We start from the raw sequence: 15799 nt of genomic DNA, 5'->3' as shown, positions 1-15799 counted from the left end.
CTAGGAAAACCAGGAGTGCTACTAAGTCAGGTGTTCCAAAAGAGACAAGAGAGCTGAGGAAGGAAGTTAGCACATATTGGAGTTAAGACAAGAGATTGATCAATAAAAATGTTATCAGATGGGACAAAGTTGAAGTGATTCTTAGCAATATATAGAATGTTAAAAACAAAAAAACAATCAGAGGGTAATTAAAGATTGAGAATAAACTTGCTCTCACAGGATAGACAATTGCACAATAAAGCCTTCAGCAGCAACCATCAGCTAGTTTTTCTTCTCCCAAGGAGCATGAACTCCCTGCCTCTCTCAAGCATCGATTGAGATGAAGCCACTGTCTAGTATGTGAGCAAATATTTGATATTAAGAAAAAAGAGTGGTTTATGCTAGCAAACCAAAAATACTGCTTATTAAGTCAAAGAAGTATTTTCAGACCTTCTTATGAACAAATTTACCTAAATTTTTAAATTCCATTGAGATGCATGTGGTTTTTTTTTAATTCATACTGTGTGCCTACTGGCAGTCTTGACTTCAGTTTCCCATCACGTTATCTAGAAAATGGTGATTGCTGCAGCATGTATACACAGGCACTGTATGACTGAAGGCAGAGAGAATCACAGAGCAAAAACATCTTTATTGCTTTTCTTCTCTTTGAAAAAGTGAATATGGATCTTGGAGATGAAGGGGGAAGTCTGTAGACATAATTAGTGTCAGAACTCCAGACGAAGATCAATGAACTTCCTTCCTCCACAGACTATGTGCATTCATTCCAGAGAGTAAGACATTATGTACAACATTAAACTGGGAGGGACAGGTTGATAAGCTGGAGGACAGGGCTGTCTGTCATTCGGTGGATCTGCAAAAGCCTGAAGAATTGGGCTGGCAGAAAACTTGAAGGTAAATGCAAAGTCACGCAGTTACACACAACAATACAGACTGAATGTTGACAGGGTACTACACACTACACTACTTCTCTTTTTCAGAGAAGGACCTGGAGATGCTGGTGAACCAGGCTTGGAACATGAGTCAGTAGTGGATGACACAGGGATGGTACATCACAATCAGGTGTATATGAGTAAACATGGAGAGAGGAAGACAAAGGAAGTTAAAGATCCAGAATGGAGGAGAACCTCTGTCTCCACACCTTATCTGGAGTTCTGTTTACAGCTTTGACTTTTCCATTACAAGACACTAACATAGAGCACTGAGTCCAGCAGTGGGCCATCAATATTATTAGGAGGCTGGAGCACTTAAATGCAGAATAGTTTTGGGTGAACATTAAGAACAGGTACCTAAGGGGAGACCTTCCTTCTTTCTTCAAATATCTAATGAAAGTTTACAGAGGAGATGGAGCCACACTATTCTTGAACACAAGAAAGAACAGACACAAGCTGAAAGAAGGAATACTGCAACTGGGTACCATCAAAATAATTTCTCCCATGAAGAGCGATCAAACATTTGAAGAGTTTGCCCAGAGAGCTTGTGCAACCTCTATCCTTTGTGATATTCACAACCCAGCTGGACATGGCCATGAAAAACCTACCTTTGAAGCTGCTCCTGCCTTCTGCAGGGGTTTATCTCAGATGCCTGCTCTAATTAAAGCTGTTCTAGAATTCTACATGTTATATAGAAAACATTTCCTCCTCTGACTCTCATTTCAGTTCATGTTGCTCTCTACCACCTTTTCTAACTCTACCCAGAACATTCACCAACTTCTCTGGAATTATGGTGTGGACTTTAATTAGGGAACTGCTATCTCACTTGAATAAATTCTACTAACTCCAGATACTGCTTTGAAAGGAAAAGAGCAGGTCCTCAGGACCAATGGCATTGAAAGCCATAGAGAGAAACCAAAAAGGGTAATGACAGATATTTTAATCTTATTCTGAGCCAAAAATAAAATATTCTTTAGGGTAACTGATGCAATTTTCATTATTGATTCAGTATGTAGTATCAAAAAATTTAAATATTGTCAGAAGTCAGGGAGAGCTGAAGTGTGCCACTAATGTCTCAAAATTAAGGCTAACCTGATTGGCTGCTTTGAAATCGCTGAAGAAATTGTCAGAAGGTAATCAGCAAAAAAGCAGAATACAAGTTCAAGAGTTCTGAGTAGAGGGTGAAAGAATAAAGCAAAGGGCCATGCTCAAGAAAAATTAACAGCAAAAAAGTAACAAATAAAAACATGGAAGAAATTCAGAAGAAATTCTTAAAACGTAGACAAACATAATTATAGGTACTAGAAGAATTTCTCAAAAAGTGCAATAGCAAAACAAAAAGCTTTTTTCTTGTATAAAATTAAATTAACCCTTTCAATCTGGCTATATGCTGACAGCTATCAGCATATAGCTAAACTCAGTATCACCTGAGGCATATTCCTGGCTTGCTAATCAATTATAAGCCTTATGTACCAATCAGCTTGCACATAGGCTGCATAAACATATTTGTTAACCAACTGCTGTCTCCCACATATTTTGTCTCTCGAGAGCAAGTGGAAGCTATCAAGTTCAGGAAGAAGTAGTGTATTATTATCTCACACTTTCTGGTCACAGTACAACTGCTGTTCTCTGAAAGTATATTAATACTGCCCAGCCCCAAACTATGGCCTAGGCAGTTCTGTGTCTCAAAACAGTGCTAACACTTTATCATTCAAATCACAATTTTTCAAGGCTGGATACTCCAAGCAAATTAGGCTACATTCACTATGCCAACTGCATCTGTACCTTCAGAAGATCTCAAAAGCCCCTGACCTGTTATCACTAGTGATGCAGGCAGCACAGGTTCCTGTTGGCTGTTCACTCTGCTCATAATAATGGGCATCCACATGAGCCTCCTCAGCCTTCTTCTTCAAGATCTCTCCAAATTTATCCTTGCCAATGCACCCGAAGAAAGTTGCAGCTTTGTGAGGTTTCTGAATCATCCACTGCAGATTGGCAGAAGAAAAAAAAACAAACCACAAAACAAAGTTAACATATCTGGTATATTATTTTTTCCATTTTTTCTCTCCACTCACCATATTTAACTCTATGCCTACATTTTGACTTAAAGAACACTTGTATGCCTGAAGTAAAAAACATCTTGTAAATCAAAGGAGGAAAGGGCAGCAAAGAAAACAAAACTTACTCTTAATGATCCCACTGAGCCTGAAACACCTAATGTAAAACCTAAATAAATGTAGCTCATGATAAATAAAGTACATTAGTATGTTTTTACAAGGTATACAAAAAGAAGTTCCTTGCTCAAAGGAGTTGCCTCTAAACTTACACTAAATCAAGCAACATACAGTATCTTCAAGGAAAAACTGTAGACAATACAAAAGAAAAAAAGGAAAAAAATTGTCCACCAAACCCCTCCAAACAAATAAATAAATAAAAAGGGATAGCATATAAGAAAAGACATTTGAGAAACGTAAGCAACATTATGCAACATTCATAATATATATAAAAGCTAAGTGGTACAGAAAAAAATCATTTTGCCTTACACTTAATTGCATGCAAAAAGAAAATGCTCCCTCTTTAGACTGTTAAACCACACATGAAAGTATCTAATCTCCAACTTTACTAAGAGCAGCTCTGTCACTTGAATTGTAAAGAGAATAGATGCCCAACGTTGTTAAGGTACCAGATTATTTCATAAAGTTTTCATTGTATTAATAAAAAATGTATCATTCAGCTGTAAACATAACTCCATTTTGGGCTAAGTTGAAAACCAGCATTTATCAGCAATGTGAAATCAAGAGTGAATCAAAAAAATAAATGTGAAGAAACAATCATAGGCCCTACTCTGCTGGTGGTGAGTCAGCCAACTAAAGTCATTATAATTCATTCTAATTACAGTCAGCAAGCTTATCCACTCAATCTATAGTATGAATTAAAGGCTACAGCAATTTTCTGCTATACTAAAACCCTACTTATAATTGTTTCCTAATCAAGATTTAAATAAATGATAATGTCTCCATTACAAAGCAGCATTCGTGGTAGCTGTGGGTTGTAGAAAGGTCAAGTAACTAAGTTGCAAATACATATTTAGTCACATCTTTATTATTACCAGCTCCAGAGGGAAGAGCAAGAGAGGGAAAAAAGTAAACCTTTGGTCATGTAAAGTCTTTATTAATTAGACAATGGTGGACAAAAGTTGCCAGGTCTCTTTCTTACAGCAATTTTGAATAAAGTTTAAGGAGAAAAAAGATTTTATCATCCAATGGTGGCAGCATTAAATCTCTCATTCATGAAATGCATATGCTCTGCTTATCCATTCCATACCACTCTAACATAAATTAAGAAAATCCCTAATAAGAGAGTTAATACATTTCATACAAGGCTATCAATTACATCCTTGTATTTGACATACCTTTGCACATACATAATATGCATTTGCACAGTGTTCATTTAGGATGCCTCAGGAACAATAATCCTTTATATTTGGAGGTATGATTAAGTGGAACAGATAATTTAGTAAGATGAAAAGTTCTGTGACCAACTGTAAGCAAATATGGAACAAATTTCCACACGGGTAAGAACAGAAGTACCTGAAGGTTTGTGCCCCATGCAAGCATGCCTTACTGTCACCAATAACAAGAATTAATAGAGATCACTATGAACAACATTTATCAAAGAATCAAACCCAAAAATATCTTCAAAAAACATAAGACTTCAAACTGCACTTAAGGCTTACAACATTTTATCATATGATATTACTTTATATATAAAGTCTGACAACATTTATAGCAGTAGTAACTAATATTTCACATAGATCTCTGAAAAAAACAATTCCCATTCAAGTTTTGGCTATTGGCACCAGCTCAGTTTGAATTCAGATGTGATACATGCCATATATAAGCTCTCACAATCCTGATTTTAAATTTAAGTCAAGTTATACTTGAGAATTAAAAGTTATAATCCAGACTTTCCTGAGATGAATCTCTGTATGTGGTGCAGACTACTTCTTCCATCAGCAGTTCTACTCATACTCATGATTATTCAAAATACAGGTATTATATAGGATGCTCCCACTGTATAGGTATTATTTTGAGTATATGAGTTAAGAAACACTGAGGAAGACAGCAAAGCAGTTCAGCAGTGTTTCTACAGAGACCCTCTCACCACAGGTCTCCAGTTACCAACAGTCCTTTGAATGATCTGCTCTTACTCCCACAGTAATGGTGGTGAGGTGCTGTCAGCTGCAGAACTTGCCCAAGCTGATCCTCCTCTCCTCAGCTAAAAGGCTACATACATCACATTACAGACTCGGTGAAACTGAATGATAGAAGCATCTCTCTCTGTGGTACACCACCGAAGTTGCACCTTGTGGAATGAGCCACAGCAGGCATCTTTTGTGTACATGTGAAAAAAACGAGAGGTTCTTCAAGGCAGGCACTTGGGGATTTCTTTTTTATTTGACCCAGAACATGATTTTAATATGAAAAAACAGGCTTCTCTGGGCTATTTCACACACTGTTGTTATTAGTGACTCCTTGGCTAAAACATTCTAAATGGGAATGGGAGTCAGTCATCAGGAGATGTTTATCATTGTGAAGCAGCCATGCAGCCTTACAGCCAGTATCATATGCAGGCCAATAACAAACTGCACACATTAATGCCAGGTATATGGTTATAGAGACTGAAAATTAGTTTCATAGATTTATGTGAAATAGAAGATTTAATTGAATGAAAAAGACTCTCAACAGAAACAGAAAATGACCCAGCTCAGCAGGAATCAGCATAATGAGTTAATTATCCAGGGTTTGGCTAGGCAGAGAGGCAGCTACTAACAAACTGTATTGACAGTCTGGTCAGGAGAGGTTGGCACCTGGCCACACCATGAATCCTCACCAGCACCCAAGGGAATTTGAGGCTGCTAATGGACCAAAGACAGAAGTGTCAAAAGTAGGAACTTATCATGAAAGAACACGACAGCCTCAGGAGCGGGGTATCACACAGGAAACTCAAGGAGTGGTTTATGAAATCTAATGTATTTCTCTGCTCTAAAGTTTTCTTCTGTCAATACAGCTTGGACATCAGGTACACACAAGGACAGGTCCTGACCTTTTCAGTTAACATAAACATCTGTGACAGAGAAAGGAGCACAGGAAATAGAACACCTTTCAGACTTCTCTTGAGTTAAACAGATTGCATTTTCCTCACATTTTTCTTGCATGCACTCTGATGAATGCAAAGAAAACTTTTAATTTCAATTATTTTTTTATATTTATGCCTTGCCTTTAGCACAAATCTATCTTAAAATTCAGCTGATTTCAAAATAAGCATAATCTAATATTAGGTTCATCTAATGTCCCTACAGACACATTGTTTCTTACAATCAAATACCGAGGCCAGTACTTGCAAAAGAAGCCAGCACCCTGGCCGCTCCAAGACACACTAGAGGGTGACAAAACACTTCTCTCCTTATTTTCATGAGGTTAACTTGGGTTCACAGTAGTAGGACTATCTGTTCATGTGATTTTTGATGATCAGAGTTGAAGATGATGAACTTTCTGGCAAGCTTTAGCTATCAGAGAAGTGTAAGAACCTTTGTGTTCCAGGGAGTGGGTGGTAATTGCAGAGAACAGCACCATCTTTTCTTGCAAGATGTTGAGATGCCAAGAAAACTTGGTAACAAGAAAAGCTTCTGAAGAGTTGTGACTTTGAGACTGCCTGGAGTGAACTATGTCCCACTCTTTCACTTCCTCAGACTCAAAGATGTAGTACACCTATTTCCCACTTTTGTCTGATTAGAAAATGGCTTTTGGAAACAATCTTTCTCCTTTCTTCTGAGTTACAGAAGCACTCCTAGAAGCACTTCTAACACTAGAAGTGACTTGACTTTGATTGGATACTCAGTGCTGCCTTTTGAGAACCAATATCCCTCCACAACCCCCTGCCCCCCCCCCCAAAAAAAAAAGAAAAAGCCCCTTCATATTATGTGAAAGAAAATCAGTGGCCTTATACAATTAGAGAAAGGGAAAGTTCTTAACTTTGCATTGCCCAGGCTTATGCTATTTATGTTGAGAATGCCATGCTTCTGCCACAGGAGCAGAATCCAGTATGCCCTACCACAACACTTGATCTGCATTTGAAGCTTTTCATTTGCTGTTCTTGCAAAGTTCATTGTAGAGGAGGACCCCACTAATTTACCTCACTGTCTTCAGTTGCAAAGACACTCTCCTTACTAAAGGAGAGTTTTCTTCTGCTGGGTCTCAGTACACATTACCATAAGACTTAAAAAAGAAACATCCTACAGATGAATCCTAGAGCAGCTTTACAGCCTTCTGTCTATAACAAAGATCTTTCAGAAATTATTTCATTTTACTCCAACTCTCTGCTTTGCTTTAAAAGTGCCACCATTAACTGGACAACACTGATAACTGGAACAAGGAGGCTGATGAAGACACTCACAACCACATTGTTCTCTGCCTGAGCTCCTGAATTAATTTTTTAAGTGGCAGCTAGTAGTGCACTTCCACATCTGTCAGTCATCTTAAACTAACAACGCCAAAGCATCCAAAGCTTTGCTTAGACTGACATACCTTCTCTGCACACTGGAGTTTTCAGCTGTGGACTTGAATCCCAAATGCCTAGGAACTGCCAACACAACAGGAAACATTATGCCCCTTCACAGTGAAGGATCTTCAAAACTCATTAACACTGAATACAGACATCTGAAGTGCATCTGAAGAACGTTATTTGAAGTTGGACTCTTCTCTGCATGACCTGTCAAATCTGATCGTATTTTAAATTGCAGTTCACAGAGGAGAGGACTCCAAGGACCTAAAATTAGCTAAGATTTAAGATGCCTGCTAAAATCTAAACTAAACAATGTGAGCAACTACTAATGAAGTGTAAATCAAAACAGGAATGGAGTATTGCTTATTTTTATATTCTAGATTTTAGAATGAGTCCACATATTTTTCAAAAAGTTGTACCTGTCTGTTGTGCCCCCCACCAACTGTGTCTCTGTGATGTCCAACCACCAATATATATACAGTCCATTCAATCCCTGCCCATTAAAATCCCTTTGAAACAGTTTTAGGAATACTTTAGATGTTAAAGGAAATTAAATCACAACTCATCTTAGATGGCCATATAAAATGAGAGCACATGGGATCAAAAATTAAATAATATCTCTTAAAAACTCAGAAGCCTGATAATATGCAAAACAATACTAAAAAAAGAAAGTGTCACTGTTCCAAGTGAGCTCACTTATTTGTTGCGTATGATATGATTCACCTAGGGCTCAAAAAGAACGCAATAGTACGTTACCATTGCACATTTAATTTCACATTCATTTAAAATCCCTACCATTGTGGAGTAACCCCAGCCAGCAGTTAAGCCTCCACCCAGCAACTCTCTCAATCCTCCCTCTTTGAGGGATAAAGGAGAGAATGAGAAGTGCAACAGTGAGAAAAAAAACCACAAGGCTCAAGAAGAAATGATGCAAAGACATTCATTCACTACCTTCCATCAGCAGATTGATGCCCAGGCACTGTCTGAGCCCAAGGCCACTTAGAAAAACATTCCCTCCCTTCCAGTTTTATTGCTGGCCATATTCTATGTGGCCTGGATTATCTCCTTGGTCAGCTGTCCTGACTGTGTGCCTTCAAAACTTCTTTCCCTCTACACAGTCTACTTGCTGGGGGCAGCAGAGTGAAAAAACCAGAGAAGGCCTTGATGCTGTGCAAACACTGTTCAGCAATAGCTAAACCATTGCTGTGTTAAATAACACAGTTTTGGTGACCAACCTAAACCCAGAACCATATGGGCTGCTATGAAAAATTAACTTCATTCCCAGCAGACCCAGTACACCTAACCCCAGAATCACTGTTATGAGACAACACCAGCAAGACCCTGGGAGACAGAGGAGTTACTACAGTTTGTTCCAATACCTTTGCAACTTTCTTCCTTTCTCTTATTTTCATTGATGGATTTTTAAACATTACAACAGCTATTATCACATAGTGGCCAGAAAAGAAAAAAAATGGGAAAAAGAAAAAATAAGCTTATCTTTGTAAAAGTAGGCTTGTGAAAAGGAGCCCTATGTCCTGTACAGTAATTCTTCCACCATTAGCTGAAGCTGCCAAATCTTGCATGAGGAAGTGATATTGTTAAAATGCATAACAACACCCTCAAGCAACTTCCAGTCAAATTAGATAAAAGTGATAACATTTTTTCTAAGGAAATGACTATTTAAAGCCTTTCACTGAGACCAATATCTAAATCTTTTCAGCATTTGACTCAACATGTGTGATACAAATCCCTGCACAGGAACATCTATTAGTTTTAACACGGTGCCACAAGAGACTTTTGCTACAGCTTTTCAAATTAAGATGCCTATCAAAATATTAATCATTCAGGAGCAGAACTGCATTCACTTCTACATTTACAAACAAATGTAACAAACTGCCTCTAAAAAAAAGTTCTATAACACAAATAACTATTTTTAGTGCTGCTATTCTTCTGTATTCCATTTCCTATTCATCATTGCTCTTCATCTGTTTGTTCACTGTTTTATTTTTAGTCTAGCTTGTAAGCTTCTTGCTGTACAAGGAAATACAAGCATATTTTCTGTAATTAAACATTTAGTAGCCATATTCCAAAGTTTCAATGTGATCAAAAGCAAGTGCTCTTTTTTACTGCTCCCTTTAAGTAACACTTAATTCCAACCTACCTTACTCCATCACACTCTTATGCTGTATTTATAATGTTACAGTTCTGCCTCAAATACCTGAAGTGCTGTAGCCTCTCTTCTGAAGGTTAATTTATGTTATCTGAGGCCAAAGGCAGAATGCCTCCTGCAAGGCCTCACAGGGCATGCAACTGAGACACAGCTGGCCTTGTGTCCTATTCCCATTTGAAGGGCAGAGTCGCCAACCACAGCCCCACTGCCCAATCTGATGTGTCATCCCTGTCCTCAAACTCTGTGCATTCCCTTCCTAAATCCAGGTAAAAGATGACAGACATACAGAAAAGGGCTGGTCACACCAGTTCTTCATCACTGTCACAGATGACAGCTACCTGAAGGGTATCACAACAGAAAGAATTCCAGATTTACTTGGGACTCTCCTGCAGCTGTTGCAGTGTATACAACTATTTATTTAAAAAATCACCAATATTGCAAAGCTGTGCATGAAGTAAGGATTAAGAGTATCTTTATCAGTAAAAAAATCCAAATTTACCAACATCCTTCTTGAAGACTGGGTGTGAAATAATGAAAAGTGGCAAATAAAGTACAACATAGAGTGTTGTTCGTCCCTGGTCAGAAGCAGCGGTGTTCAGATGTGAATAGAAGGATATAAAAACATTAAAATGGAACATCATGCCCAGATAGAGTGAGACAGAATCACTGGGCAACTGTACGGTACTGTTAATGCCTCAGCCTACTTGTAAAGAATTAGCACTTCAAATAAATTTTAAAAACTGATAAGCAATTTAAAAACACCTTAAAATTCAGTGTAAAACATTGTATATGTATTTAGGTACTATTCTATAAGTGAAGCTGATGCTGGTGAAAAGTGACACTTTTAGGATATTTCATGTATGATTTTGCATATCTGTAACAGAAAAACAAAACTTCCTTTTCAAAACCCATGCATATGTCAGCCACACTCCCCTGCTAAATTATGTGCAGTCTCAATGAATACACCCACACTCAGAAAAGGACAGCAAAAAATCCACAAGTGGTGAGACTTCTTTCATTGTCTGGCAGCACAGAATTCACATAGCACAAACTGTAAACAGCTGCCTATCAGTTTCTATCAGCAACAGTATCAAAAACAGATGGCAAAGGTCAAGTCAAAGTTTATTGACAATGATGAACTTGGACAACCTCTATTAAATTACTTCTTCCTTTAAGGTGTATGTGATCAAAGCAGCAGAGAGATTTTCACTCAGTCACATAACAAGCTATTTGTTGAGATTGAAACATCTGGTCAATATCTTCTAACACTGCAATTTCATGCACAGTTAGCAATAGGGTACATTTCTTTTCTTCTTCTTACAGGGTCCATAAGGGTGGCACATATGGCTGATCATTTCATTCAAAAAGGTTTCAATTCCAGGCATTACATACAATTGTCTCTATGCTTTATAGTATTTTAAGTCTACCTACCATCGTTTTCCATCATCACTGCTGTCTGCTCTACTCTTTGCTATAAAAGCCCACAAATATGACAGAGCACTTAAAGCTTAAAAGCTTTTGACTACTGGAGTTAGAAAGCAGTAAAGGCAAGGGAGTTTTTAAGGTGGCAGGTCTTCATCTATCGTTGTCAAGAATTCCCAGGGCATTAAACTATTTACCAAAGCTCTCGTAACACAGATTATAATTTTTGTTGTAATAGCAAATCTTTTCTTTTTAAAGCATGCCAGAGCAATTGGAAATCACCCTTTTTACTAATTTATAAATTATTATACATTTTACAAACATAACATACATCATATTTCAAGAAAATGTGTGCTAGGTTTAAAAATTTGACGAAACATAAATCCTGTTTCTCAATCTGAAGTAGGAAAAAGACACTAAATGTGATCTACCCCAAAGGCTAAAAAATGCTTGCCTTTAAAATTATGCATCTATGTTGCCACAGCAACAAGTACTGGGTAATGTAAAATGTACTTCACCCTCCCATTTCTAAATCCCAATCTTTTTGGACAAAGAATGAAGGAGGGATAGTTGCAAGCCTGCCTACACAAAGTACATTTCAAAGAATTTGCCTTTACTACTAAACAGCCTTCTCTTTTATTCAGTGAATATTTGATTTCCACATCTTGTTCCCACAGTGACTGACTCCAAGTAGTATTTGAACCATAGAAGTTTACCTGGCAGTTGTAGGAAGACACTGATTCTAAAACTCTTTACTATAATAAGGATGCATCACGCCCAGATGTTGCACCAAAGGCACAATGGAGACGTGGGCTTGGAAGGAAAGCAGTAGATAATCTCCATGAGGGAAAAATGTACAAAATGCTTGAACAGAGACATCCTTGAGATGCCACTGAAGATGCCTCAGGAGTGTGTTGACTTTTGGCACGATGGCATCTCTTCAGGAGATCTATTCTGAAGGAATGGGATATAACCTAGATCTAACAACAACAACCAAACAAAAAACCAACCAACCAAACAAAACCAAATTAAACAAAACCAGGATAGTCCACTAGAAACGGATGGGTTTCATGTAAATGCCAAGATATGGCCTGTAGGTAACAGAGCATCTTCTCAAGTTGCAAACATGAGCCTGTGTAAGAGCCTGTCACCCCATGCCACAAAGACAGACAATCCAGTCAGGAAAGCAACCAATAACATCACCTAGCACTAACAGCATCAGTGTAGAAATTAAGCAATTAGCCAGATTTTAACTGGGTTTTTTAATAAAAGTTCAAAACAAGGAAGGTTTCAGGAGCTCCAGACAAATTCAGAACTGATGAGATTAGCACTACTGAATTGAAATATTTTCCCAAAGAAACAGAAAACCATCACACCCAGTAGCAAAGAGTACAAATTCAGCCTCAACTCTATCATATATATCCAGTAAGGCTTACAGTATTGTGGTGGAGCATTCCATCTAAGCTGATATGGAGTTTATTTCTTCCAGAGTAAATAAACAAGCTTCTCCAAAAGAGAATAGGAGAAAAGAAGTTTTTAAAAAAATATTAATATAGGGTGTCTTCCCTCTAACTTCAAGGCTTTCTCTTACTGGACTATGAGCCCTCTGACAGACCAAGTTAAAACATTGGAAAGGTGACATTAGGCTTTGAGTTGATCCTTTTAGGAATTAGAATTTCAGGATTGGCCTCTCCTAATTGTTGTACCATATACTTCATCCACAGTTCCACATGGAAATGCTCCCCCTCCAAAGTTCAACATTCTTAAGAAATGATCCCTCTTCTAAGAAAGAAAAATGTGAATCAACTGAAAAATCACTGCCTCAGGACAGGCAAATCCCAGAAAAGCCTTTGGATTCCTCATGTGTGACTTGCAACCACATTTAGTTGGAAATGCTCGGTGTCCACGAAACCTGTGACTGGAACAGCCCAAGCTGAGATTCCAGGGGAATACTGGTCCACAGTGTGCACGTGAACAATGCTTTGGAGAACTCATACATGCTCTCAAAAATAATAAAACTGGCATAGTATTCCTAATGGGAAGTACTCCCTTAAAATTAGAATGTTTTGTTATCAAAGCAAATCCATTAAGTTCTCTGCAATGTGTACAAACAGAGGTGTCTTTAATAGTTCAGAAAAGAACAAGAAACTTTGGATAAAGAATGCACTTCCTCATTTCTAAAAGCTTTTTATTCTGATACCAGCCAGATACAAAATCAAGACAGGATATAGAGCTGCATGACTCTTTTCTTATGGTCGCTGCCACAGTAACATTGGGAATTCTGCACAAATGTCAACAGGAGAAATGACAGGGAAATTTTGTAGCCCAGTGCAGAGAACTTCCTCAAGCCCTTCTGTCAGATGCTTCTGCAGTCACTTAGGGGAGACATGGCATGTGGCTTCTCCACTGCAGTTCATGTTAGCCATTCACATAAATAGATGGGGCTTTATTCTAGTCACCAATAACTGAATGGCAAAACCCTTATTTTTACTATTTCTTAAGCATATAAATACTGTATTTTATCTGTTCCAATCACAAGAATCTCTTTTTGCAAGTTTTGTCCATAATGTCTTTAGATTTGCTGTGGCAGTACAACCAATGCTTTTACCAATTTAATTTAGGAGAGTTTCTATTTGCCACGAACTAAAAGACATCCCATTCTGATTCCCAAGATACATTAAAAAAATTAGCAAAATAGATTTATTTTAAACAGACATCTTTCTTCCCTCATGGTAATTTTTATATTTCATTGTAACAAATCTAATTTTTTTTTAATTATTTTTACTAAATGTATTACAGAAGTCACATATAATTATTTGCAGTTGAAAGCTGCACTTGACACTACCTGGATTTCTTGGCACATAGCTCAAACACTCCAGTAAGTTGAAATAATTTTCACAGAACAGATAATTTAGTTGCCAACTCCTGTGTACTTCTGAAAAAGAACTGCAAATTGCTCTTAAATTTGTTTTTTTCCTGAATTCAATCCCTGCTAAGGCAGTTGACACTTTACTCCCACGATCAGCTCCACCTCAGCACTGAACTCCAAGACCCAATCTGGCAGGAGTGGAAGGCAATGGAAAGCTTACATTTACTAAAATGCTGGTTTTGATTTTAAAAAAGAGAGTCATCTTCTTGGCCATTGGCTTAAGAAAAACCACACAGGGTCATACCTGATGAACTTCACCTTATCTTTCATACTACAGGAAAATCCAAATCAACAAGAAAGGAGAAATACATACACCAAACATTGAGAAGATGCTTTGCTAGCAACTGTACATTCCTGATCCAGATCATATTATTTGAGGCAGGTCTATTTTGAAGTTAACAACTTCCTTTTCCAGTTTCTTCTGAAAATCTGGAAAGCCCTGGCCCACTTGGGATCTCAATTAGTTCAGTGTTACACAGATGCCTTACAATACTACTGGCAACTGATCCTTTAACTATAGGCAAAAACAGCAACTCTGAAAACGCATTTGTTTCTCTCCCTCAAATTCACAGATTTTGAATTTTTTGTGGGGACCAAGGGGGTTATCTGTATTTTGGAATGCATGCTATTGATGAGGACTGTACTATAAGGGTGAAATGTGGATTCACAACTTAATTTCAAAAGGCAAGAGTTGGAAGGGCTGCCACACAAGAAAAAACAAAACTAAACCAAAACCATTCCTCCCCCAAAAAACAGAATCAGAAATATTTGCAGAAGGTACTGTTTTCCAAAACATACTCTAGGATTAGAGCAGCTTCTACTAGTATCACAGGCAATAACTGTTACGAAAAATAACAAAAAAATTGAAAAATCTTGTGGCCAAAATTTGGCGTGACATACTCTGGGTCTGTACATGTCATAGAGGACAATCAATGCTATTGAATGAGACAGAAATCCTCAGCTCATGCATTGGTAATACAAGAAAATTGGTAAATCTGATTTTATAATAAATCTGTCATAAAATACCTCCAACTGAGCACATATAATAGTCCATTTACTTTTTAAAGAAATATTTTTAAGTATGATTTATAGAAGAAGATAAAGAACAGTCTAAGCAATAATGTCATTTAGCAAACTGTTGTTTTCTGTTCAGGGACACTGGTGCTTTCAGCAGCACCAGGTAAGGCAACAGCCCCATATCCCCATATCCTGCTTGCACTGGCTGCAGGGCATGCTAATTGTGAACCCTCAACATCCAGCACAGACAGCAGCATGTACTTCATGTGAAACTCTAACAGTACATGTGCTCATTAATTTGGATCTATAATTAACTTTCATTACTCTGGTATTTTATATCATTTTCTGTACAGCATAAAATCTATTCTAGTGGCAGTTCGCAAGTATAATTGTATTTATCTTAACATCCATGGAAAACTAAAATCAAGGCATTTTGGACTGTAAGTATCTTGAGATACCTCCCTTTCAGGAAGGCAAAAACTGCAACATCATTTAAAGGTTTCCTTCTTGAGTTTTTTTATCTTATCATTATTTCTAGCTGCTATATTAATAGTAATTACATCATTAAATGATTTCCCATCAATAACAACTTGTAATTCTATTTATTCACTTCTGAGGAACACACTAGATTAGAAGGCTGTCAAAATGATAACCTGACAAAAAACGCAAATTTGCTTTTTTTAAATACATCATGCAAGATTCAGAAATGCTTCTTAAAACAGAAGCACCAAAGTAGCTTCAGGCAGCCTCTGTACAAAACAATGCTAA

At 37.5% G+C, this 15799-nt stretch overlaps 1 protein-coding gene across 2 annotated transcripts in view; it reads right to left on the bottom strand.

The window, feature by feature from the left end:
• ADK (adenosine kinase) overlaps window positions 1-15799 on the bottom strand; it is a 266529-nt gene that overhangs the window by 144126 nt on the left and 106604 nt on the right. For both annotated transcript variants that reach the window (XM_059477017.1, XM_059477018.1), the window contains exon 5: window positions 2742-2914. In XM_059477017.1, coding sequence (XP_059333000.1) covers window positions 2742-2914 — 173 coding nt within the window. The remainder of the gene's footprint in view (window positions 1-2741; window positions 2915-15799) is intronic.

The sequence above is a fragment of the Ammospiza nelsoni genome, chromosome 8 (genome assembly GCF_027579445.1).
Source record: "Ammospiza nelsoni isolate bAmmNel1 chromosome 8, bAmmNel1.pri, whole genome shotgun sequence".
Taxonomy (NCBI): domain Eukaryota; kingdom Metazoa; phylum Chordata; class Aves; order Passeriformes; family Passerellidae; genus Ammospiza; species Ammospiza nelsoni.
This window is presented reverse-complemented; position numbering and strand designations above follow the sequence as displayed.